The sequence below is a fragment of the Belonocnema kinseyi genome, chromosome 9 (genome assembly GCF_010883055.1).
Source record: "Belonocnema kinseyi isolate 2016_QV_RU_SX_M_011 chromosome 9, B_treatae_v1, whole genome shotgun sequence".
Taxonomy (NCBI): Eukaryota; Metazoa; Arthropoda; class Insecta; order Hymenoptera; family Cynipidae; genus Belonocnema; species Belonocnema kinseyi.
This window is the reverse complement of record NC_046665.1, coordinates 68,245,388-68,273,337: the sequence shown is the minus strand read 5'-3', so window position 1 is coordinate 68,273,337 and position 27,950 is coordinate 68,245,388. Positions and strand designations below refer to the sequence as shown.

At 30.1% G+C, this 27,950-nt stretch overlaps 1 protein-coding gene across 1 annotated transcript in view; it reads left to right on the top strand.

The window, feature by feature from the left end:
* LOC117179598 (solute carrier family 12 member 8) overlaps positions 1-21,747 on the top strand; it is a 46,348-nt gene extending 24,601 nt beyond the window's left edge. The window contains exons 3-11 of the mRNA XM_033371570.1: positions 3,456-3,636; positions 3,778-3,923; positions 12,058-12,289; positions 14,595-14,796; positions 14,876-15,110; positions 17,538-17,855; positions 17,925-18,083; positions 20,532-20,710; positions 20,832-21,747. Of these exons, the coding sequence (XP_033227461.1) occupies positions 3,456-3,636; positions 3,778-3,923; positions 12,058-12,289; positions 14,595-14,796; positions 14,876-15,110; positions 17,538-17,855; positions 17,925-18,083; positions 20,532-20,710; positions 20,832-20,991 (1,812 nt within the window). The 3' untranslated portion in view covers positions 20,992-21,747. The remainder of the gene's footprint in view (positions 1-3,455; positions 3,637-3,777; positions 3,924-12,057; positions 12,290-14,594; positions 14,797-14,875; positions 15,111-17,537; positions 17,856-17,924; positions 18,084-20,531; positions 20,711-20,831) is intronic.
* The last annotated feature ends 6,203 nt before the right edge of the window (positions 21,748-27,950 follow it).

Sequence of the window (27,950 nt, the reverse complement as noted above, 5' to 3'; positions counted from 1 at the left end):
GTTTCCAGGCACGTAGTACTGCCTAGCGTACAAGCGAGAGTCTCTCTTTCATCTCCCTACTCCAAGTTCCCGCTTCTCTCAGCGTTTCCCGCTCATCGTTCCAGTATCCCTACTCCATCCTACTGCCTCGCCTGTCGAATCGAGCTTAGCTCGCGCTTACTCTTAGTCCGGCCGACCCATCGTTCGCATGTGCGAAACGACATCAGATCAAACTATGATCTTGTAATTGAATATTAACTTGGACGTGCAATGTCCATTTCTGACCAATAAAGTTTACTCGTTGAATTTAACAATGTGACTACTTATTTCTCTATACTTCTTATTCCGCAACTACGGGTTTTTATTCGGTGTATCCAGCTTGCCCGACAGTTGCGTAACAGTTACGTAGCCGCCGTGTTACACCGTACGGTCGAACGCAACAAAGGTAGGCCTAGTGGCGCCATCTCTTGGTCAGGCCGGAAACTTATCAATCCACCCTCGTAAGGTATATCTATTTATTTAGTTTTTAATTTCGCGGTGTCCTTAGCGTCGACAATAACGATTCAAAATTGTTTATTAAATAAGAAACAGAAGCTTTCTGTGTACATCTGTATATTTCTAATTTTATAGTTTATGTATTTCAAAACTAAAATTTGCGATTAACAATAACTGATATGCCAAAATATTTTTAAAATCGCAGAACCGTGCGACTGTATTATTTATTATCCCAAACACTGCAATATAAAAAAGAAAGGAAATCAATGACACAGGTTTTCCTTTTGAAATGGAAAGTCCCAATTCGAAGCTTGAAGCGGCCAAAACATAATAACTTGAATTTAAGAATTTAAAATAAAACCATTTTGAATCAAAAACTCTCAGAATTAAATAATATCAGATTTAAATATTTCACCATATTAAGCTAAAACAAAAATTCCTGATAAAAAGGAGACAGAATTATTTTGGACTTCAAAATAAATGAAAAATTAGGTGTTAAATCAACAGATAAATTTATTCACTCGTGTCTTGATGAATAGCTTGATTTCGCGCGTTAGCAATATGTGTAAGAAAAAAAGGTTTATTACAATAATTTTTACATTTTTGGAGACCCCAATTTTTTACGATGTTCTTGTAGGTCTGAAAAATCTTTTTAAATTGTGACAGATTTTGATATGTATATATTGATCCTAGAAAAAAGACAGCATATTTTACAAAAAATCATTTAGGAATAATTTTTTAATTTCGAAAGGAAAAGGATTTCACTCCTTTCGGAACTATAGTCGAATTTTATGGAAAATTGTCGCTTTACTATTTTATACTTTCAGTTATTAAAACATAGTGCAATTTTTGCCAGTTTAAATAAATGCCTTGAATTAAAAAGGAATTCTACCTGCATTCAATATCGAAAAGTACAGGAAACCATGTAAATAATAATTTCATGACTTTTAAAAAGCAGAGCGATGTTAAAATCTTCAAGAGAATCTATAAAATTTAATAACAGGGTGCCTTTTATCTAAAAAGCAACTTTACAGAATTACATAAGTACTAAAAGCATGAAAAACTGTAGTGATGATTTTTCAGTTCCGTTTCGGAGGAACTCCTATGCCTTTTCAGATATATAATAGAAATCTCAGTGCTGATTTTTAGCCACAATGAACACCAAGTCCTGGATCATTATTTTTTTCTTTGGTCTTCAAATTCCTAAAGGAGTTGGCTCGATAAAATCAGGATGAGTGAATCAATTATCAGATTATCTGAAATGTAAAGTGTATTAGGTACTCGTTCTCTTCGATCCGAATAAAATCACAGAAAGCTCTGAAGTTTCATTAGTTATCCAAAACATCTCACGAGTAGTTCCAACTTGGAAAATTAGTAATCAAGAAGCTCTCGAATTAGAAGGAGATTCTGTATCGATTTACAGATTTTATCTATTTACTAAGACCTTCTCCAAGGAAAACTATACCTCTCGATCAGAATGGTTTCGTATAAGAATCTAGATTTGCATCAGTACCTGATGAAGGTGGGGCTGTTTTCTGCTCCACCTAGTGCTACTGTGATTTACAGCTAAACAGGAGATGTTATATTCTGAAGTAATAATATACGCTTTTTAGTCGTTTTCGAGAAAAGAGGTTTTAAACATTTTGAGGAACGTTATATGAACATTGCATATGGACCTTTACCACTTTAGCTCCAAGAAAAGTTTTTTTTTTTTTTTTAAATAGAAAATTATCATTTTGTTTCATTCATCAGGACAGTTTTATATCAATTTTTAATAATTTTACTTGCGATAAAAATAATATATAGTCTAACTGTGAAATAGGGCTCCCCGATATTGTTCCTCCTATAATTGACGCCGCACCGCGGGTGGGAGTAAAAGGCACTACGCGGGCTGTGCGGTGATCACTCAGGCCGGTCGGTTTTAGTTTTGGGAATATTTGCGTTTTTCTAAGTCAGGGTCAAAATTGGTTTTTTCTGGGTTTGAGTATGAGATGCTATTATGACCTACATTGAATCCATTAGAACTCTATTCATGTTCCGAATGCAACCGTTAGTAGATATACCTGTACTTCATGTTTAAGGAAAATGTATAACATGTGCGCTTATGGCATCCGCCAACTGTAGATGCGTTTTTCTCGAAAAGCGAGTGTTTAAGTTCCAAATTCAAAAAAAATTCGGCAACTTATTTTTTAACTTATGGAGTTCATTTTGGGATTAAAATGATGGTAATTTATCCGACTATGCCAGATTCAGAATCTTTCAAGTATGTCGCGGTACTTGCTTATTTTTTTAAATATTAGCTGTGAAAGTGTTGAGGGTTAGAAAAAATCAATCTTTTCGCGTACAAAAAATGAAATGAAGGAATATTTTGACTTGATTTCAATACATTTTATAATCAGTTACAATAAAAATGTCTCCCATCTTGTTTCATGTAACGTCTGTGGACTTTTTTTAAAGCCATTTTTTTCGAGAATAGCTGAAGCGCATTTTGTTACTTTAGCATATTAAAAGTTTGTTAATAAACTTCTACTGAGAGCAGTATGAACCCAAACAAAATTTCGAAAAATTGTTCTTTTTAATGATTTATAAAAAATTTCCTTGCTATTTTTCGGTTTCTCCCAGAATTTTTTTGTCCTAAGATTGTTCAAATCTATTAAAACTTATAAATTTCTTTCGCAACTTTTTATTTTTATTTTAATATTATGTTACTCTTTTAATTTGATGTTTGTAAAATTTTCTGGAAGGGAACAAACGTCACATAATTTTCCAAGGTTTTAAAATCGATTTTGTATTACCGCTAAGAAAATTCCATGAGTTAAGTGACCGGTATTGATTTTTGTAACCTGTGCGTTATTAAAATAGAGAGAGAAATAAGATTTCTAATTTTTTTATGTTTTGCTGGATAATTGATTTCAAGTAAATATCCATTCTACCGATTGTTGAGATTTTGGTTTGATTTTATTTCATTGTTTGATTTACAGAATGCTGATCCCTGGTGGAAATCAAATTTTTTTATATCACAGCCAGTTTTATTTGGAACCTGGGACGGAGTTTTCACCTCATGCCTGATTAATATTTTTGGAGTAATTGTATTTTTGAGATCAGGCTGGATAGTAGGCCAAGCCGGTGCTTTAAATGCTGTTTTGATCATCTTAGCTACAGGCAAGTTTTCTAAAGAGTTTTTTATTTCAATAACATTTTTAAAGCAATTTTAGTGCTTAACTAATTTGACATCCTTAAGAAAAACAGAATAAAATTTAACAGAATGTTTTTGAATTACATTAAATATATATTCAATTGCAGTTTGTGTGGCTTTGGTGACGGTTCTTTCGGCAGTAGGAATTTGTGAAAGATGTCGAGTCGAAAGTGGAGGAGTTTATTTTTTACTCTCCCATGTCCTCGGATCGAGATTCGGTGGAGCTATCGGATTATTGTACTGCTTTGGACAGGTAAAGAATTCAGTGATGAGTAAGTTTAGTTTTAAAAGGAACTAGTTATCGTTACCGCTATGACACGAAAACAGTCACTACCCTGCTGAAAATGTTTGGTAGGATTTAATAAAAAATTATCAATACTTTTTAATTCGCTTTCTTTATCCGCAATTTAGAGATTTTCTTCTCATTCCTGCCAAACGTTTTTGATTTCATGAGAAGTGTCCCCCCGTGCCCCTCCAAAAAAGCAATCAATTTATATCAAACGTGTGATTAGAATTTATATTACTTTTTTATCAAAGCGAAATGGACACTGCCGCAATAATTATTACACGTTTTTTAAAACAAATTAGATCTGATTTTTGATACAAGTCTAATCCAATGACATATGACATTCCACATTCCTACCCAGTTTAAAACTAGGTTGACCAGAACCTCATTTATCAGGATAATTTATTTATCAGGAGATTTTTATGCCCGAAAATAAAAATTCGTGTTTTTTATCACGGGATACTTAACCTTTGTTCCCAGCTTCTGAGGGCGCGGTCACATTTTGACTGTTGATAATTTAAAAAACTTGATATGTGTGGAATTTTACTGATATTTAAAAATAAAAGCAAACACCTGATTCGTTAAAAAGATTGGAGTTCTGAAAAATATTTAAAATAATTAACATATTGTACCAATTGTACTCAATTTTTGAAATAATAACGTTGACCGAAAAAGTATTCTGTATAATTGATTAACTTTGGGAATAAACCTTTTTGGCTAAGAAATGAAACTGCTTGGTTGAAAACTAATCTTTTTTGATGGAGTATTTTCAACTATTATGTTGAAAATTCGTCTTCTTTGGTTTAATACAACTGTTCTTGGTTTAAGATTAAAATATTTTTTGCTTGAAATATCAGTTAATTAAAAAACCTTTTTTTGTTCAAAATTTGAACTATATTGTTGAAAATTTGTTTTTCATTCATTAAAGATTATATTTTTGAACTAAATATTTAACTAATCCATTTTGGTTAAAAATGGATCTTTTTTAGTTGAAAATCAATCTATTTTGTTGTAAATTTGTTCTTTCTTGGCAGAAAATTAGTCTTCATGGTTGAAAATATACCTTGCTAGTCGAAAATTAAACTATTCGATTTAAAATTAATTTTTTTCATTGAAGATTCATCATTATAGTTACAAAATTATTTCCTTGATTACAAATTCTACTATTTTGTTGAAGGTTTATTTTTGTAGTACAATAATAATCTTCTTGGCGAATAAATCATATTTTCGTTTAACAATTTATTTCTTTGATTGAAAATTTATCTTTTTCAATTGGAAATTCATGTATTTTGTTGAAAATTAGTCTTTTTTGGCGGACAATTCACCATCTTTGTTGAACATCCATTTGATTTATTTAAGTTTCTTCATTTTAGTAAGAATGTATTGTTTTAGTTAAAAAATGAACTATTTTGTTGTAAATTCATGTATTTTATTTTATTTATTTTTGTTTTTTCAATTTACTTAAATTCTGTTGAATTCACCCTTCATTGTGTTTGCTTTCATTTTACTCAATTTCCTGGTAATTTTTTGATTGTTTAAATTTTGTTCAATTCTATTCTTTCAAATTCGTATGAGTTTCATTAAAGCCTCTTGAATGTCCTTACATTCTCCAATTCTCATGTATTTTATGCAATTTTATTGAATTCTTTTAAATTCTTCTAAAATCACTCTAATTTTACTGAAATTACTGGAATTTTTTGAATTTAAAACATTTTTTTTTCAATTGACATTTTCCTAAAATTCCTTTAAATTCACTCGAATTTTATTTAATTCTTTGATTTTTTATATTCATCCTGAATTTCTTTAAATTCATCTGGAATTCTTATAAATGTCATCGAATTCTTTTGAATTTAAAAGAAAATTAGTTACTTTTGGTCAATTTTTCTGTTTAAATAGATCACTTTTTGAAATAAAATAAACTGTGCCTTGTGTATTCTTTATAATCATACTAAAGAGTCTTTCGAAAACTAACCGCCACAATTTGGACAGCGAAAATAAAAAAAAATAAATAAATGGTCAAGTCAGAAAAGACGTGTGTACTATATTTCGAAAGTAACCACAAAAAAGTGTTGGGGATTTTGTAAAATGCGCCAATTAACACGTATTAGGCATTATTGGCAAGTTCGGATGTGTGTTTCTTAAATTTTTGGTCATGTGATCATTCAGTTAGTTGTTTTTCTGCCTTTCAAACTTTTCATAGCCTCGTGTCGTTTGATTCTACGTTTTACAATAAAGCGAACTTTTTGTGAACCTCACATTGTGTATTATCGTGGACTTTATTCCTAGAATAGATCCTGGCTACAATAGGTTATGGGCCCAGGTCTCGCGGTTGTGAATAATTATTGAAGCGTTTTCGAAGTGTTGTTCGTGGAGGGGAAGCGTAACCTTAAAAGAAAAATGAGTTCCACGCATTCAATGCGAATTGAAACTTTGTCGAATGATAACTTCAACGCTTGGAAATTGCAGTTCGAAGTGCTTCTAATAAAGAACGATATGTGGTGATCTGTGAGTTATGAGAAAACGAAGCCAGTAGTGACGGCCGGCGACGAGGACCGTATAGCAGTAGGAAAAGCTTGGGAGGTTGCTGATAGAAAAGCGTGTTCAGATTTGATTTTGGCTATTAGCCCGTCTGAGTTAAAGAAATCAAAAACTGTACATCTTCGAATGAATTATGGATAAAGTTGCATACCATATATCAGTCGAGAGGCCCAGCAAGAAAGGCTACGCTGCTGAAGCAATTGACGCTTCAGAAAATGGCAGAAAATGGTGATGTGCGGGAACATATGAGGAAGTTTTTTGACGCAGTTGATAAACTTTAAGAGATGAAAGTTCAGATTAATGAAGATCTGTTGACTATAATGTTGCTCTATAGTCTTCCATCCTCATATGAGAATTTTCGATGTTCGATAGAATCGCATGAGGAGCTTCCAGATCCTGAAACGCTGAAAGTTAAAATTAGGGAAGAAAGTGATGCACGTCAGTCGAAAATCCTCGAGGGAACCTGGGAGGCCATATTTGTTCGGTCAAGTGGAAGGAACAACCAAATAAGGGAAAGCATTCGGGAAAGCCAGGAGGTGCCAGAAAGGACAACGAAAGTGCTAAGAATAGTAGTTTTTCTTACAAGTGTCACCGATGCAACAAGAAAGGGCATAAAATTGCAGACTGTGACGAAGAAATTGATAGAACGTTACAGAAGGCGAGTGTGGCAGAAGAAATGTGTTTCCTGGCAACACTTCCAAAGGAAAATGCTCTAAATGGAGAGCTGTGCAGCAAGAAAAATCGATGGTGCCTCGATAGTGGCTGCACGTCGCATATGACTAATGATGAATCTAGGTTTTTACACAAAAGTCTGTGTGAAGGGGAAAAGTTAAATTCGGCTAGTCATGGTTCGACTGCCTCGCGGCGAAGTTGAAGACGTCAAGATGATTGTTGATCGTGTAAGTGGATTATACTATGTTCGTCAAAAGTCTGAAGTCGCGAGTGTTTTGTGTGAGGATCAGGTAACACCGAAAATTAAAATGTGGCACAAGAGACTTGGACATTTGAACGAAAAATGTCTTTAAAAGTATCGTGAGTGAGCAAAAGGCACTTGGGGTTGAATTCAACACAAAGGATCAACTGTCAGTGTTTGAGTCCTGTTCAAAAGGAAAGTTTATTCGAATTCCGTTTCCGAAAAAATCGTCACGTAACACAAAAATTCTTGAAATTGTGCATACTGACATTTGTGGTCCGATGTGTACTCAGTCTCTCGGTGGGGCAAGGTACTTTGCTACCTTTATTGATGATTCTACGCGCTGGTGTGAAGTTTTTTAAAACATAAAAGTGACATTGTGGAAGCTTTTAAAAGTTTTAAAAATGTCGCGGAAAATCAAATCGAAAAAAAATTGTGCAGTCGGATAATGGAAAAGAGTATTGTTTGAAAGAATTTGATAAGTATCTCGAGGAATGCGGAATTCAGCGACGACTCACTGTGACATACACTCCTCAGCAGAACGGTGTGACTGAGAGAAAGAACCGAACCCTTGTTGAGACAGCAAGGTTTATGATGACGGAATCTAACCTCCCACCATCTGTCTGGGCAGAGGCCATTGCAGCATCGAATCACGTTCGGAATAGGTGTCCGTCTAGGAGTTTGGATGAAAGATCACCTTATGAAAAGTGGAAAGGTAAACAGCCAGATCTGTCATATCTTAGAACCTTTGGATGCAAAGTATTTATTTTGGATAAGAAACCGAATAAAGGAAAAATTGATACTCGGGGGAAAGAAGGCATTTTCACCGGCTATTCACAGGTTTCGAAAGGCTATCGCGTTTTGGTACCCGAAACAAGAAAAATTGAAGTTTCGAGAGACATTTTTTTTATCAACCAGTTCATGACAGGCAAGAAAGAAGATGATTTTGTCTCTCAAGAAATTTTCAATAGAAAAGAATCTGTTAAACCTGATGAAAAGAACTGGGTGGAAATATCTAACTATGAATCCTGTTTCTGATACGGGCAGAGAAGATTTCCAAGTAGATGATGCTGAAGAAGAATACCTCGCAGAAGATATCCAAGACGACAACAGTTTATCTGACGACGAAGCTTTTTTAGAATTTCAATAGGCTCGGCGAGTTTCTGGCAGACCTCGAATTGGAAGAACAGGTTTACAAGGTAGACCGCAAAATATCTACAATGTTGTGCAAGAAGGTGCAATTGCAGAGACTGAAAACTACGCTCACATTGCTGAGATATCGGTGAAGGAAGCGCTGTCTGGATGTCATGCAAATGAATGGCAAAGGGCAATTCAGGATGAATTCAAGGCGCTGATCAAGAATGGAACCTGGGAATTGAAAGATCGTCCAGAAGATAAAAATGTTATCAGATGTAGAGTGTTACTCGTTAATAAGTACAGAAATGACGGAACAATCGAAAGACGAAAAGCACGTTTGGTAACGAAAGGATACGCTCAACGTCCCGGAGTTGATTTTAATGAAACTTTCGTCCAGTAGCTAGATTGGGTTCAATTAGACTATTGATGGCATTAGCTGTGGAAAATGGTCTAACCGTACATCAGATGGACGTCACAACGGCTTTTCTCAACGGCGATATTGAAACATCAAAAACATTAAGAAAGAAGATGCTTCGAAAATGTTAGATCAAATTAAAGAAGGAAATTAAGTTTTTTTTTGTTAAAAAAGGCTTTATATGGACTCAAGCAGGCTGGTAGACAATGGCATAAAAAGCTGGATCAAGAATTAAGAAGGCTAGGCTTGAGACCTAGAAATGTTGTTTCGTGCGTTTATATATGGAGAAGAGGAGCTGATTGTCTTATAGTAGCTGTTTATGTAGACGATATGCTCATACTATCGGGAAATGAGGATTGGCTTACTGGATTCAAGGACGAACTGAAAAGAAGTTTTGATGTGAAAGATCTAGGTAAAGTGAAGCGTTGTTTGGGTATGGAATTTACTCAAACTGAAAACACTATCGAAATCTCGCAAAAGATTTACATCGAAGAAATTCTGAGAAAGTTCGACATGAAATATTGAAATTCAGTTTCCACACCTATCAGCTTGGGTACGAAATTGATTAAACCTGAGAAGTACGTCGAAGAAGAGCAGTTTGAATATTCATTTCGTGAATTAATTGGAGCACTAATGTATCTGGTTGTCGCAACTAGGCCAGATATAGCCCACACTGTAAATTGGCTTAGTCAATTTAATAAATGTTACCGAAAAGATCATTGGGTTGCAGCAAAACGAGTTCTTCGGTATTTACATGGAACATCGAATCTCGGCTTGACGTACCAGAAAACAGGAACTCCTCTGTCAGGTTTCGTTAACGCTGATTGTGCTAACTGTATAGATGACCGAAGATCATACACAGGATGTTTATTCATATTTGGAGATGCAGCTATTTCTTGGGAGGCAAAGAAGCAAAGGACTGTGGCTCTTTCAAGCACAGAAGCTGAGTATATGGCTTTAGCAGCAGCTGCAAAAGAAGCCTGGTACCTGAAAAGATTTCTGGTGGATTTAGGTCTACATGTACCAAAATCAATCAAGATCTACAATGATAATCAAGGAGTACTAAAACTTGACAAAATCAAGTGTTTCACAACAGGACGAAGCATATTGATGTGAGACATCATTTCGTACGAGAGATCTTAAAGAGTGGAATTATCAACTTGGAATACCTACAAACAATGGATATCATCGCTGATGTTTTAACCAAAGGGTTATCCGAACGAAATCACCAAAAGTGTATTAAGAAATTTGGACTAAAACTAGTGTAAAGTTTAAATAGAGAAATGCCTTGCAGCTTGAGTGGAAGCGTTGGAGATTTTGTAAAATGCGCCAATTAAAAAGTATTAGGCATTATTGGGAAGTTCTGATGTGTGTTTCTTAAATTTTAAAATTTTTGGTCATGTGATCATTCAGTCAGTTGTTTTTCTGTCTTTCAAACTTTCTCATAGCCTCATGTCATTTGATTTTACGTTTTACAATAAAACGAACTTTTTGTGAACCTCACATTGTGTATTATCGTGGACATTATTCCTTGAATAGATTCTGGCTACAATAAAGAGTAACGATTTTTAAGTTACTATTACTGAAAAAAATGTAATGTATATCATTCCTGAAAATAAAACGAAGACACCAACGACCAAATTTGGACAACCACCATAAAATGTTCTCATTGTAACTTGAAAAAAGATCCTCTTTTAAAAAATAATTTAAAAATTTCCAAAAAAGAACAAAATTATTGGACATTAATAAAAAAAGAGGAAAGTTAAATGAGACAAAAATGAGAAAATCGTTTGTGAATATTATTTTTAAATGTCTTTAAAAATTGTGGTTTGATAATTATAACAATAGATAGACGAAAGAAATCAAAAAAGAGAACGAAGGGGATTTGGTTGGTTGCCTTCTTATTTTTCTTCCTTTTTTTCCACAAACTTTTTTATTTTTAGGAACTTTTTTTCATTATTTTTTAATCTTTTAAAAGAGGATCATTTTTTCAAATTACAAAAAGAACCTTTAATGGTGATTGTCCAATTTTGGTCGTTGGATTCTTTGTTATATTTTCAGGAATTCTATACATTAACTTGATTATTGGACGTTAAATAGGATTTTAAATTGGATTTTAATCTAATTAAATTTCTTGAATTTAAAAAAAAGGTTAATAGTTACCAGTGCGTTACTTATTTACAAATGTAACTTCGTTGCCACTATCGGTATCAAAGAAAGTAACTAGCTCGCCGGTGCTTATGAAAAAACCCTGTAAAATAAAGCTATGAAGAAAAATCTTTTTTAAAGACGCCGTGAAATATAAATTGTTTATTAGCTCGCTTTAAAAAAAAATACATTGTTTTAAAACACCGTGAAGCAGAACAAATCTCAGTGAAAGGCTACGAAAAAATATATATTTAGGTAAGTGCTGAGAAACAACCTTATTCCTATAAGCGCCGTGATAAGAGACCGTATTTCGTGCTTCGCGAAATAACGCGAAATGACTCGCACTTCGCCCCCCCCCCCCCCAACAGCTCGATATCGCCACGTAAACCAAACATTTAAATTCGGAAAAATTAGTTCCTTGACCTCCGAGTGATGTCGCTCGGGAAGCAAATCTTTTCACAGCGTTTCTCCTTGTAAATAATTACTTTTTAATTTAATTATAGTTATAATGATTTATTATTTTATTAATAATACAAGATTTTATATAATTTAGCATTGAATGCTTGTATTTTTTAAATTAACATAATTATAACAAAATAAAAAAGTAATTATTTATTTGAAGAAACGATGTGAAAAGATTTGCTTCCCGAGCGTTTTCATAAGTATTTTTTGACGATGCCTTATTAATAAGTTTCTTATCACGACATTTTCATGAATTCGGTTTTTTTCATGGCGTTTTCATAAAAAATGTATTTTTTCACGGCGTTTTCACGATTAAAGTTTTTTCTCACGGTGTTTTTTCGCAGTGTATATTAAAATATGTTTTTTATTACGGCCATTCAATGATGCGGATTTTTTTTACAGTATTTATACACTGTAAGATTCAGTTAAAAGTTGTTACTAACTTTGTAATTTCAGGGCTTTAGAATTAATATGAGTCTTTTTTTTAGGCTGTCGGTTGTGCTCTTAATGTTTTGGGTTTTGGAGAATCCATGGCAGGTCTCGTCGGTCTTGATTCAACCTGGGCACAACGAGGATTTGCTTGTGCTGCAGTTGTCTTGCTTTCAGTAATAAATGTCGCAGGAGTGAAATGGGTGGTGAAACTTCAATTTGTCCTGCTATTGATTCTCCTCCTTGCTGGCGCCGATTTCATGATCGGAAGTTTCACTCATGAAAACCCTGGTAAAGTTACTTTAAATGTAGATAAATAACAATTTTTCCAAGGCAAAATAAGAGACATGTGCTTTTTACCAACATTTTCTTTTTCTTGAGTTTTGGGTTTCATGAACATTTAGGTGAATTATGAAAATTTTCATTAAGTGTTGTATCTTGAGGGCAAATTGACATATTTTTTTTTGTAGCGTATAGAAAAGGCCACTCTTGTTTTGTTCTTGTTTTCTCTTCTATTTCTACATACAGAACAATTCATTTTTTATAATATGAAAAAAATATTTCAAAATATCAATAATTTTCTTTATACATTCTTAGTTTGATATCTCAAAGAAGCTAACAAAAATACAAAATATATACATATCAAATATTTGAGATTTCTATTGAAAAAATATATGAAATGATCATTTTTGCTGTTCTGTTTTGATATATTTTAATTCTCACTTTACTCAGTAACAATGACAGTATGCTCGAAGGCGAAGCAAAACAACAGAAGAGGAACAATTAGTAAAGATGTGGAATTAATCAAAACAGATCAATAAAAATCTTAATTTCATCAATTTTTTATTTAAAATATAAATTCTTTGACTGCATCTTATTTAAATTGACACCGTTAGAAATATTCTGAAATTTACGAAATTTGTAATCGAATTTTTCGAAAATTGTCTTGAAATTTCACCTTTGTAACTGAACATTACGAAATTTGTAACTGATTTTCCTAAAATTATCTTAAAATTATAAGTAACTTAATTTCTCTAAATTTGTGATAATTTTCCCAAATTCATAATCGGGACGATAGCATTTTGACGATTACTGAAACACAACATTTCAAAAGTTCGTATTATTTTGAAAATATTAAATTCCCGATATTTTATCATTTTCAAAATTCCAAAATTTAAAATTGCTGAAGTTAGTAAATTCCCGAAATTCCAAATTAACGAAATTTCATATGCCCGAAAAATTATAGTATAATTAGAATAATAACATGCCCAAACTTTCTGGAATTGGAAATATTGGTGAGAAGAAATTTCAAGAATTTACCAATTTCGTGAAGTTTCAGTTTCGGGATTTTGAAAATTCTAGTTTCAAAGTTTCGCAACTTTAAAATGTTTTAATTTTTCTAGGTTCATTAACTTTTACTTTCGGAATACTTTTATTTCGTTACTAAATATTTTCGGTGATTTTATTTTTTTCGGTAATTTAAAATTTTAGGAAATTATTTTTTTGGTATTTCTCAAACTTCAAGATCATTACTTTTCGGCAAAAAGATGCCATTCCATATTATTTTAGCTTCTTCGAAACAAAACTAATATAAAAAAAAATAATTATGATTTAAAAAATTTATTTTATGTTATAAAAATTAAATTTTGCTGCAAAGAAATAGCTCAGTGAGGAAGAAACTTAAGGATATATCCCTCACATTACTTTGAATCTGTAAGAAAATTAAATTATGTCAATTTGTTTACAAAATATGAATTTTTAGAGAAATTTTCATTTATCCTTTTATAATTGATCTAAATCTTAGAGTAAATAGGATTTTATAATTGTTTATGATAATATGGCATCTCTAGAGAATGTAAAAATGATAATAAAAATAATGGAGTGGACGCTTTTTGAAACAGGTCGATTTTTAATTCAATGACTTAAAAGTGACGAAATTTTCATAAGATGATATGGTAAATATTGTTTTAAATTTGTTTAAATATGATGTTTGTTGAATGTGGTTGTACCTCACTTAACGAATATTTGAAAATGAAATTTAAAATTATCGAATGGGTGTTTTTTGAAAAACTCGATTTTTGTATTTAAGTACTGATGAATTAATAATTTTTCATAAGATTATATGGTAATTTATTTTTTAATTGATTGCAATTGTCTGTGTCGCTACACAAATTTGAAGATGAAAATAAAAATAATCTGAAAAGTGAGTTTTGAAAAAGTCGATTTTTGTTTTTAATTAACCTAAATATTTTTGATACATTTTATTCATTGAATATAAAGATCAATGAAGAATAGATTTTTACGGAGATTTAAAAAAGTATATTACATTTAAATTTTTTACCTAACATTTAATTGTGTGTCTGCATACAATTTTAAACTACCACAATAAAATATTTTGTGTTAACCAATATTGATCATATTATTATATGAAAATTGATTTATTTTTTTAGTAATTAAATACAAAACTAAACTTTTTCCAAAAATGTCTGACCAATTATTTAAGTTTTTATCTTAAATTATTCGTAGGAGGCCGTATTACCATAAACCACTGCGACCGGTCACATAAATAACATTGTTTTTGTACATTTATTTTCAGAAATTGGTTTCGAGGGCTGGCTAACTGGAAACTTGAAAAACAATACATTCCCCTCCTACGAAAACGGTTACGGCTGGTTTACCACCTTCGGGGTATTTTTCCCGACCGTAACTGGAGTCTTGGCTGGAATTAACATGAGTGGTGATTTACGACAACCCTCTACTAACATTCCTAATGGAACTCTAGCTGCTTTAGGAACTGGGTAATTCATTATATTTTTAAAGTTATAAAAAAAATTTATGTAAATTTATAGTCCAAGATGGATATTCTTCTTTTTGCAGAACGGTCCTCTACTTGGTTTTCTCTTTGTTTCTGGCCGCGACTTGTACGAGGCAAGTTTTAAAAACAAACTTCATGATTGCCTCGACAGTATCGGCGTTTTCGGTTTTACTTCTCGCTGGTCTTTACGTTTCTTCATTCAGCAGTTGTTTAGGAGCAATGTATGGAACTCCAAGAGTTCTCCAGTCGATTGCTGGACAAAATGTGATACCTGGAATCAGTTGTTTACAACGAGGAGTGAGTGTATTGCGAAAATAATATATATCTTTTTTTACAATATATAGGCAACCAAACCGCTGAAATTTTGTTTCAAAACACTAAATTAAAATCTGGTAACATAACAAAAACTTTTTTAAGATAGTAGATAGTAGAGAGTAGAAGTTCTTTGAAGTCTATACTCACATTTCCGGTGATAAATGCGAGCCGACCTAAATTTGCTTAAAAATCTTTTATTTTGTAATTCAAATGATTTTTGATTGAAAGTACCGTTTTCCGGTATGAAACGCTAAAGAACAAAAAATTGTGAATTTAATGACTCTGAACCGTCATCTTAAAAACATTATAATATTTTTAATTAAAAATACAAATTTTCGACGAAAAATACTAAAGTAACATAATAACAAATAGTTGAAAATTGCAAATGATATTCAGAATTGAATAATTTTTACTAAAATAACCCATTTCTGGTGAAAAACGTCCAGATAATGTTTTGAATTGTTTACAAATTGTACAGATTTTTTGAAATCTATATCGATTTTTGCTAGTATCTGAATAAAAATGTCAAATTCCGATAAAAATATTTTCCGAAGAACAACAACATAACTGAAAAATGTTCAGAAATCCGATTTGTAAATCTGTTTCGAAATCTAATAATATTTGTTTAAAATACCGGATTTCCTCTGAAAAACGGTAATGTAACTGAAAATTGTAAAAATTGCAATCTTCTGAAAAATATAATGATTCTTATTGTAAAATACCCAATTTTGGCGGAAAACACTAGCATAGCCTAAAATTGTTAAAAAAATATGAACCTTTAAAATTAATCTACCTATTTAAAAAATTTAGATCTCTCAAATATTATATTTTTTTACTTAAACAGATTACCAATGTAAAACGTTAACATTATCTTAAATTGCTGAAAATTGGGAAATAAGTTCCAAAGATTTTTTGTTATATTTCTTTTTTGACAATCGCTAAAAAAACTTTGGAGATAATTTATAGAGGATCTAAAATTTATTTTCAAAATGTAATTTTACTCTGACCTAAAAATAAAAATTCACAATAATTCGCAAAGCTAAAGCACTTAGGAATATTATTCAGATTTCGACAAACGATTGACATTAGATTTGTTTAAATTCTGCTATTAAAAAAGATATATTCTGATAGAAGCTTATATATTTCTGCTCAGAGCATAAATATAAGATTAAATATTTTTTAATTGCGGAATGAGCCAGGTACACTTTTTTGTTTAAGTTTATGAAGCACATTAGACTAAGGAGGTATAAAAAATTATTATAAACGAACATTAATCATTTGAAATTATAATGGAAATATTCCAGGTAGATATTGAAACTTTATTCCGGGTTCCGTTTGTAAACTTTGAAATAATTCATACAATAGTTTAGGGATATTCAAAAAGCAAAACTATAAATTATAAAAGGTTCATAATTGAAAAGTTTCTGAAAAAACCTGGAAAATCACTTTTATATTTTCATTTGAATTTATAGAAAAAACATTTTTACATTATAATCATAACGAGATGGTATTAGTTTGATGTAAAAATTCATTATCGATTCGATTGTGTTTTGGCGTACGTTTTGAGGGACCGATAAGAGAGATAGGGTTCATTAACCAGCTGTTTTAGATGAAAATTCGAAAAGATAGAGCAGTTTCAAAATTGTTGAAATCATTTTCTTTTTCAAGATTTAAAAATTCGATGTACCGCTATTCGCAATACTCGGAAACTGGAGCAATTGATCTTTACGACTATCTGTAATAAAAAGAAAGTGTTCATAGTTATTGGGAATGGTGTTCTACCATTTAGCCACATGGTGCGAAAAAATTGAACTAGAAAGAGTAGGTACAATTTTAAACATGTATTTTAATTTTTGCATAAAAGTGTTTTTAGTTTTTACGATTGTTTTGTAAAGTATAAAACAGTTATTAAATACTAAAAACAAATAGTTGTAGATAGAATTTATATCTTATATAGCGAAAAAAACAAATTTTTGTGAAATTGGTTTTTAAAAAAATACAATTATTTCATGTGAATTTAAATGCATTGTAAACTTAAATAAACTTTAATTAATGTATGTAGCAACAAATTTTATCAAAGTTATGCCAAGAATACGAATAATAGACGACTGGAATTTAAATACGAATTCTAACCTAACTTTTAGATCCGATTACTTTAAACTTCACCAAAAAGATGGTTAAAACACTTTTATGCACAAATTAAAATGCATCTTTAAAATCGTGCCTATTCTTTCTAATTTGAATTTTTGTCACCAGGTGGCATATTGCAGTTTAACCATTTCCAATAGCATGGGCATGCTCGCGGGTTTCCTGAGAACAATTGTATCGAAATTGCGATAGTTTCGAGATGTTAATTGAAAATGGGGCTATGAACTTTTTAATAAATTAATTTTTATTTTATCTTTTCAGAAAGGGCCAAATAAGGTGCCAATCTACGCAATGTTGGTTGTTGCTAGCGTCACTCTTGCTTTTATAATTACGGGACAGATAAATACACTTGCTCCTATTGTTACGATGCCTTTTTTGCTGACTTATGCTTGCATGGATTATGCATATTTCGCCCTGGCGCAAACTTTTGATCTGCGTCATTCGAGAGAACAAAGATTTTCTTCACAAACGCCGACTTTTGATAGAAATTATGGTGCAGCTGGGAGAAATGAAATGGTGGAAACTGAAAACGATTTAGATACCTTATTCCCTGAAAGAATTCGACACAAGAACATCGCAGTAAGTTTTGAGATTAATTAAAAATGTTTTATTTGAAGGGAAATGGTTAATAAAAGCTTATTGTTACAGGCAAATCCTAATTTTTCGGATAACGTAATTGTGGACTCCTCGCCGAGTTTGGATGAAAATAACAGTGCAGCTGATAATATGACGAGGAGAGTTCATATCCACGGAAAATTAGGGAATTGGTATAGCCCCTTCTGCAATCGATGGTTTTCGCTAGTGGGTGTAAGTATTTTTAAATTAATTGAATATTTCCGAAGATTTCAAAGATTTCGCAAAGTATTCATTCAAGTCAAATATATTTTAAAAGATATATCGTGAAAGATTTCTCTAAATATTTAAAAGATTTTAACACATTTCTGAATATTTCAAAAAGTTCAAAAGATTTCCACGTTTTCGTAAAGACTTGAACAAATCACAAAGATTTCAAAACATTTCACAAACATTTTCAAGATTACACAAATTTTTCAAAATATTCTAAGAGGATTTCAAAATATTTCCGAAAATTGCAGAGATTTATTAAAGATTTCAAAGACTTCCAGGGCTTAACAAATATTTCGAAACTTTTTTAATATTTCAAATATTTTATAAGGATTTTAAAAGACTTTATTGAGAATTCAATCATTCGACAAGATTTCAAAGATTCCAATTAAGCCAAAAATATTAGAAAAAATTTTTAAAATATTTCAAAGTTTTCACAAATATTCCAAATGATTTCCACAAATTCACAAAGATTAACAAAAAGCTTAAAACATTTTAAAATATTTCACAAGGATTCCAGAAAATTTGAAAGATTCCAAAAGTTTCGAAATATTTCCGAAGATTTGACAGATTTCACAAAGATTTGAAAGATTTCATTGAAGCCACAAATATTTCAAAATAATTTACATTTTACAATTATTTCAAAGCTTTCACAGATTTCACAAATTTTTCAAAATATTTCACAAGGACTTAAAAATATTCCCGAAAATTTCAGAGATTTCTCAAAAATTCATAAGGATTTTAAAAGACTTTATTGAGATTTCAATCATTCCGCAAGATTTCAAAGATTCCAATAAAGTCAAAAATATTTCAGAACATTTGAAAAAGATTCCGAAGTTTTCAAAGATTTCACAAATAATGCAAAGGATTCACAAAGATTAAAAAAAAGTGTAAAACATTGAAGAAGATTTCAAAGATTCCAAATGATTTGAAGATATTTCTCAAAGATTGTGAAAAATTAAAAAGATTTCACAAATATTACAAATATTTGATAAAGTTTCGAAATATTTCCGAAGATTTCAAAGATTTCACAAATATATGAAAGATTTAATTGAAGCCAGAAATATTTCAAAATATTTTATAACTTTTTAGAATTATTTTAAAGGTCTCACAAATTTTACAAATATTTTAAAAGCTTTCCACGGTTTAACAAATATTTAGAAAAATTTCAAATATTACAATAGATTTGGCAAGGATTTCAGAAATTTCAATTAACACAAAAATATTTCAAACATTTTACAAATATTTCAAAGTTTTTAAAGATTTCACAAAGATTCCATAGATTACACAGAAATTTCACTAAGATTTCAAAATATTTCAAAAGATTTCACAAAGATTTAAAAAGATTTCAAATATTCAAAAATATTTCAATAGATTGCGTAGAGATTATAAAAAATTTCAAAGATTTCAAAAGTTTTCACAAGGATTTCAAAGAGTACACACAGATTTCACAAAGATTTGAAAATATTTTACAAGAATTCCAAAAGATTTCAAAGATTACACAAAGATTTGAAAAGATTTTAACAGGATTTCAAACTATTTCAAAGATTCCGAAATTTCCCAATAAATTTTACAAAGATTCAAAAATCTTTAAAAAGATTTCACACGGATTTCAAAATATTTCCAAGTATTCAAATATTTTAAAAGACTTTAATAGATTTCACAAAGATTTAAAAAATTTTCAAATTATTCACAAAAATTGTAAATATTACACAAAGATTTTAACTGATTTCAAAGATTCTACAGAGATTTCAAAGAATCCAAAAGATTTAGATAGATTTCACGAAGATTTTAAAGATTAAACAAAAGATTTCACAAAGATGTCAAAGATTAATCAAGGATTTCACAAAAATTCCAAGAGATTTCACAAGAATTCAAAATTCATAAGATTTCAAAGATTAAAAAATAATTCAATAGATTTTACAAAAATGTAAAAACATTTAAAAAGATTTTACAAGGATTTCAAAATATTTTAAAGATTATAAATATTTTACAAGGCTTCAATATATTTCAGAAAGATTTTAAAAAACTCAAAAATTTGACAAAGATTTTAAAGATAACACAAATATTTCAACTTTTTTCAAAGATTTCAAAAGAATTTAATAGATTTCATAAATATTTTAAAGATTACACAAATATTTCAACTGATTTAAAAGATTTGAAAATACTTCAATAGATTTCACAAAGATTTTTGAAAATTGCAAAGTTTTGACAAGGTTTTAAAAGATTTCAAAATATTTCGTAAAAAATTCAAAGATTCCACAATAATTTCAAAGATTTGAAAAATTCCATAATGATTTCACAGGTTTCAAAAGATTTCACGTAGGCTTGTACGCCAGATTTCAAGAGTAAACGACCCTTCCACTCTTTTGAATTTACGAGTTGATAAAATTTAATTTTACCGCCTTTCAGGCACTTGTGAAGCTTCTAATAATGTTCCTGGTCCACTGGGGATACGCAACAGCGAATATCATTGTCGTTTTTCTCGTCTGGAGTTACATTGGACATGCAAATCCTGCCGTGAAGCCTGGAGTTTCTGCCGAATTTAAATTCTTCGAGTGGTTGAAGAATTCGCTCCTGAGACTGCTGGGGTAAATTCAATTGATTACACTCTGCAATGATAAGTTTAGTTTCTAAAAGAAGATATTGCAGGCTTTGTTATTAATTTCCAAACTATTATTTAAGCTTAAATGTCTGTTTCTTTTCTTTCAGGAGAAAAGTTTACGACTACGAGCAAATTGTCGTAACTCCAGTTCATCCAGGAGTTGAAACAAGTTCAGCACAACTAAACGAGGAGAATGAAGATTTTGCTGGAAGGAGAAGATATCACCAAACTGCGACAGTCACTGGACAATACGTCCACGTTGATTAAAATTAATTTGCACAAAAATGGACTGCTTAGATGCCTAAACAAATTTAAATGCTAACAATAAGTCCAATATCAATAATAGGAAGAATATTTTTTCTATTGAATACGTACTTACCGTGATTTTCGCACAATTTGAGGGACTCACTGCCGCTTTATTTCTTATTGAATTAGCAAAATTTTTAGTGTTATTTAGCTATTTAATTTATTTAGCTTTCAAAGCGGAAAAATAAAAAACGGTTTAATTTCTTCGCTTAGCAGATTTGATTTTTTAACAGAGGCTATTAATTTTATTTTTAATATTGAGTTCCTGAAAATGTTTGATTTTATTAATTGCATAATAATGAATTTTGTCTGCGATATTCGTGGCATTTCAGGTTGGAATGACTCGTAAGATTTCCGGATATTTTTGAGAGATTTTAAAGCGTCAGCAGCTAGTGTTTATTGCACGCGATTGTATTTTATTGCAGCTAAGAAGTGAAGTTTAGTTTTTTAAACGATATATGTACTCAATACTGCTTTGGTTATTTGAAAATGATTCAAGTGCGAATGATTTTTGTGACCTGATATAAACTGAATCTAGGGAATCAATGTTAGACTGCTGGTGAGCGATTAGTTATTGAAAGCACACTACTTGGTTCGCCACTTCTGATACTCTGTAAATAGATAATTTATATACATATATTTATATACATGTAGCTTTTTACGTTTTTATAAATTTCACATCCATTGTTTATCAAGACTAATAAAACATGAAATAATTTACACTATGATTATTTCTTGTTTCCCCGATTTTCTAATTTTTTAAAATCCTCATTTAATTTTGTTCTGTCCTTTCACAGAATTTAAATAATAAAAATGAAAGAAACACGATTTGAAAAATATTTATGATCATTTACAGGGTGGCTATTTGACCAGGAAAACGGAAAATGACAGTGAATTTATTTTTTCACCATGAATTTTCCAAATTTTTCAGCAAAATTTGTAACCAATCACTTAAAATTTCACAATTTTTATATCGTATGATGTAATGCAATTTAAAATAAGTTTAGTTTCATCATTATTTCTAATGTTAAGTTCAGTTGTTGACTTCTCCAATTATCAAATCATTCAGTTTAACAAACGCAATTTTAAAATGTTTTTTTTAAATGTTCTACTTCAAGGCAGTTTTGAAGATTTAAACCATAACTAGTGTTAAAGAAGATCCTAAATATGTTCAAAATTAAACAATTGATAGATTTTAACGTTGAAAATTCACAATTAAAACTTTCATTCAAATTCAAATCCTATAAAAACATTTTTTCCATCTAAAATATTCAATTTTAAACCCATTCAATATAAATTTTTTGAATTAAAAAAAGAACACTTGAAAAGCATTTATAAATATTTGTAATGATTGTTTAAAATGAGTAATTATAAAATATTTGAAAAACTGAAAATTGAAAACTGAATGATTTGAAATAAATAGTCTCAACTTAAAACACAATTTCAATTTTAAAAGAAAGAATGGAAATTTTCGTATTCAATTTTTTTTCGAATTGGAAGAGAAACTTTAAAAAAAATTTTTATTGCCTTAAAGGTGGGCAATTTTTGTAATTTTAACAGATGTATTGAATTTAAAACGAAGAAACTTTAATTTTTGTTGAGTTGGTAGAGGGAAATTTTATATTGTAAAAATTTGTATTGAGTTTAAAAAGAGAAAATTTTAATTTTCAATATGTTATGAATTGGGAGAAATATAATTGTTTATTCGTAACATTTTTATTCAGTTGGAAAGGAGGATTTAGATTTACAATTATTTTTAATTGAAAAAAATTAACAGTTTATAGTTATAATTAAAATAATTCTAAAATTAAATTTTAATACTTTTATGAAAATATAAATTAAATTTCTATTTTATCAAAAATAGGGATTTAATTCTTTTCTTTCTAAGATTTTTATTGCTTTCGAAAGAAAGAAATTTAGGTTTTCATTTTTTTCTGGATTGGAAGGAATTAAATTTTGGTAATTTTTTTTCTGAATTGGAAGAGACCATTTTTTTATTTTAACGTGTTTATTGAGTTTCAGGAAAGAATTTTTTTTCTGAATTGAAAGAGGAACATGTGTTTTTTAAAAGATTTTTATCGAGCTAGAAGGGAGGAAAATTTGGTAATTAATTATTTTTCTGAATTGGAAGGGAATATGTTTTATTTAACAACTTTTAAAAACGTGATTTGAAAGAGAGGATTAGTTTTAATACATAGCTCGTTAAAGTGTTCAATTTATAAAAGATAAATTTTTTATTTTGCCTTTTAACGGCATTTAATATTTAATTTAAAAAATGGTTCAATTGGCAAACTTTTATTCAGCCATGATAGTATACTTGTAAATTATTGATCGTTTGAATTAAAAACTTCGGAATGAAAAAGTTTTTAAGCATTAATTGTAAAAGTTTAAAATTCAACAGAGTTCCTCCTTGCACATTTCAATTAGCTGTTCTGTTCGGATTATTTAAATAATTTTTTTTGTCAGTTTTAGCAGTTCGAATTTATTAATTTCAAAGACCCTGAACAATTGTTATAAATCGAGGAAAACCCAAGGAATGACTGTCAATTTTTTTTAAGGTAGCTGATGGTTGAAGGTAAAATACCTAATTAGGCATTTTCACTTAATCGTCAGCTAACTTCACTTAAAAAAACTTTATTTTTGTGTTATCTTCGTAATTAATAATAATTACCATAATTGTATTATGTCATTCAATAGTTCTTCATAAATAAAAAATATTTTTCAAATATATTTCTATAGAAAAAGTTATTTTTACCAAGATATTAGCGAAATAGGGCAAAAATGGATCTAATTCTATGCTTTTGGTCCCTTGTTTTCCCTCCGTAATCAACGAAGTGAAGTTAGACGGTGATTGAAGTGAAAATACCTAAAGAAGACGCGTATAATCGATGGAATACATTAGTCAGCTTGGCAATTGTATTATACATTTTTGTTTAAGATTGTTAGGAAAGTAATTCATCTTCGCAAACTAGATTACAAGTTAAAAAAATTATGTGACTATATTTATTGGTCGTGGTGTTGAGAAATCTCGGAATTATTATTCAAATAAAATTTGAAAATTACAATAAAACACTTCGCTTGACTACTTCGTCTGTTTGTTTTTCGCGGTTGGAAAGAAAGGAACTTGTGAATAATTCTGGCCGATCGTTTTGCCGTTTTAAACATCGGAAATTCGGAATATAGTTAAATTTCGTCCAGTTCTAATGAAACGACAGAGTTATTGAACATTCCGGTTCATAACATGCGGATATTTCGACAAATTCAGCCTGATTCGTCGTGATTTTTCGGTTATTCGTGTAGTTTAAAAAATTTGAATCAGTCTAATTAATTTTCTAAGTGAAGTTAGGTTCATTATTTATTTTTGCGGGAGTGTCGGATTTTTGTGTTATTTTGACACCTTAATTATTTTTTAACAGTTACCTTACAAATGCACGTAGCAAAAACATTTATTTGATTTAAGAAAACTAAAAAAAAAGTAACAAAATTACTTTTTCCATGTGCATATGTCTCTGCAAGTATATTAGGATTACCCAGAAATGGACATTTTTTTCGAATTCTCATGCATATAGTCCCCAAATTTGTTCGAATCCACAAAAAATAAATGCATTTAAAAAAATGATATTAGAGGTTTCACAAGCCCGATAAATTTTACCAATTATTTCCCATAAGTAAAGAAGAGGTTTTAGTAATTTTTTCAGAATTGTCAAAGTTAGGTGAATCGAGTTAAAACTCTACATTTCTCTTCACAATTGGGTATAGAATACAAATGAATGAATACTTTTTAAACATTATCCCCATAAGTATATTTTATAGGGACCCAGAGTTTTTAGCGTTAATTATGATTTTTGTGTGGTTTAAAAAATATAAATTGTTTTAAGTAGATATAATGCTAATTTTTAAAGACAACTAGTGATAATCAATTAAATTCAACAGACATTATTCGTTTGACCACTTTTCAATTAGACTGAAGTAATAATTAATTCAAGTTAACAAATATAATTGTTTGAACACTTATCATAATTTGAATAATACTCTATTAGAATAATGCTCGAAAGTTGTAGTTCTTTCTAGAATTTTCCACTTTTTGTCCAGTTGTCCATTAAGTGGGATAATAATCAATTCAATTTAACAAATATAATTGCTTAAACAATGTATTATAACTTTTCATAATATTCCTTTAGAATTATGATAGAAAGTTGCAGTTTTGTCTTAAATGTTCTACTTTTTATCCACTTTTCAATTAAAGTGAGTTAATGAATAATTAAAGTTAACAAATATAATTGTTTAAACAATGTATTATTATTTTTCATAATATTCTATTTGAACAATGTTAGAATGTCGAAGTTTCTTTTAATGTTTCACTTTTTCGTCACATTTCAATAAGAGTGAGCTAATAATTAATTAATGTCAACAAGTATATTGTTTTGAACAATTTATCATTATTTTTACTAATATTCTCTTTGAATAATGCTTAAAAACTGCGGTTTTTTCCTGAAATTTTTTACTTTTTGTCTACTTTACACTTAGAGTGAGGTGATAATTCATGCAATTTAGCAAGCATAATTGTTTAAATAAATGATTATTGTTTATTAAAATCTTCTATATTTTTATCCAATTTTTGTTCACTTTTCTCTTAGTGAGGTTATAATTAATGAAAATTACCAAACATAACTTTTAAAACAATTTTTTATTGTTTATAACTATCTTGTCTTACATAATTGTTAGAAAGTTGTGGTTTTTCGGAAATTTTTAGCTTTGCTTTGGCTTTTTGGTTATAAATGAATAATAAATAAAAGTTAGAGAGGATTATGTTTTTAACAATCTCTTTCTCTTAAAAATATATTTTTATTAAACAAAACAAATATTTGAAATTATCTTTAAATTTTCTATATGGATCATATTGAATGATAATTTTCGTTACTAAAATCCTTTTTGCCTAAATTATTTTTAATATCTACTATTTGATTTTAATAAGAAATAAAAAATATAATAAGACCCGCAACTTTCTGGCATAAGCAATAATAATTTGTTTACACAACTACGTTTTTTAAATTGCAATAACAATTATCTCGCTCTAAGTGAAAAGTTCACAAAAAGTAGAAAATTTGAAGAAAAAAAAAACCACAACAATGTAGCATTACTGTTGGAGAAAATAGTTTTAAACAATAAGAATTTGTTTTAATAATTATTTTTGTCGAATTTAATTAATTACTACCTCACTTTAAGTGAAAATTGGATGAATAGTTGAATTTTTTTAGATTAAACCGCAACTTTCTAGCATTATTTAAATAGAATAATAGTAGAAATGATAATAAATAAGTTGTTAATACAATGTTTTCACACTAAACCCCAGGAATAAATTTTATTTTTAAATTAGATAAAAATGCTCCAGCACGTTTATTTGATGAAAGATGAAATTTATCTGACGAAAATATTTATTTGGCATATGTGATATGTCAAACGGCTGCGTCTAGGTTCACCGAAAGAATTTCCTCAATAAATTTGAAAATACCCGCGGTATTCATTTTTTAAATCGTCTCACTTTAAATTAAATGATTTACCCAAAAAATAATTCACCTACACTTACAGAATACATACGCTGCACTTTGGTTAGTTAATACTTTATAGTGTTTGTTTACCATTTTTGAAGTCTTCCTCAGGGTCGACAGAAACTAAAGGTTTGTTAAACAAAAGCAAAGGACTGAATTTGGTTGAGTGTTTACTATAAAGTATAAACTAATCAAAGTGCAGCGTATGTGTTCTGTAAGTGTAGGTGAATGATTGTTTGGTTGAAATCATTTTAATAACGTGAGACGATTTAAAGAAGAATACCGCGTGGATTTTGAAATTTATGAGGGAAATTTTTTCGATGAACCTAGACGCAGCCGTTTGACATATCACATATGTCAAATGAATATTTTCGTCAGATAAATTTCATCTTTCGTCAAATAAACGTGTTGCAGCGTTTTTATCCAATGTAAAGGTCAAATCTATTTCTGAGGTTTACTGTGTTTAGATTAAATTAATTATTACCTCACTCTAAATGAAAAATGTCTCCTCTTCTTCTTCTACGCTATCTTTCATCGTTTACGAGAAAAACTGCATTTTTAGGGTAAACAATTCTCCTGACCTAACAAATGGTTTAGCTTGCTTGATGCTGCTAATAATTCGGGTTTCTTTTGTTGAAAAACAAAGCACACAATTCAATTCCGTTTAACTTCCTAAGAATTAACATTTTTTGCAATTCGGAAAAATACTTATCGCCTACTTTCCCCTAAAAAACAACATACAGTCTAGCCTCTCATTAGGGCGCCTCTCAATAGGGCGCCTTGCCTTCAAAAGCGCTTCAACGTAACCCCCACTTTCTATCCTGCGCGTTAACCGATGGAGATTTCGAAGCATTGCCTCTCAATAAGCGCTCGCGATGAAAATAAATCTGGACATGTACATTCATATTGCACATGGTAGCAAGTATGTACTGAGAAGTAATTATATTCTGTGATTATAAAATCACATTTAAATTAAGACGAATGGATGATATCTGTTATATAATTATTTTTTTCGAATTGAGGTAATTATATTTTTCGTTAGAAGAAATACCACGAAGGAATAATAAGGAGACCTACGAGGGTAGTTCAAAAAGTCCTTAGAATGACCAACATATGGCGCGCGAATCGCTCCAAATCATCTGTTTTCAGTCAGCACCACTCCCGACGCAGTCACAGTCCACATCTTCTGAGTTTACGTGTTTAGATAACCAATTGAAAAAAAATTGTTCGTTAAGGAAAATGGAAAAAAACGAGTTCAGAGCGGTAATAAAACATTTTCATTTAAAGGGTTAACTCCATATGAGATAAAAAATGAATTGGACTCAGTTCATGGCACATCTGCCCCTGCCTTAGCAACGGTTTATAACTGGG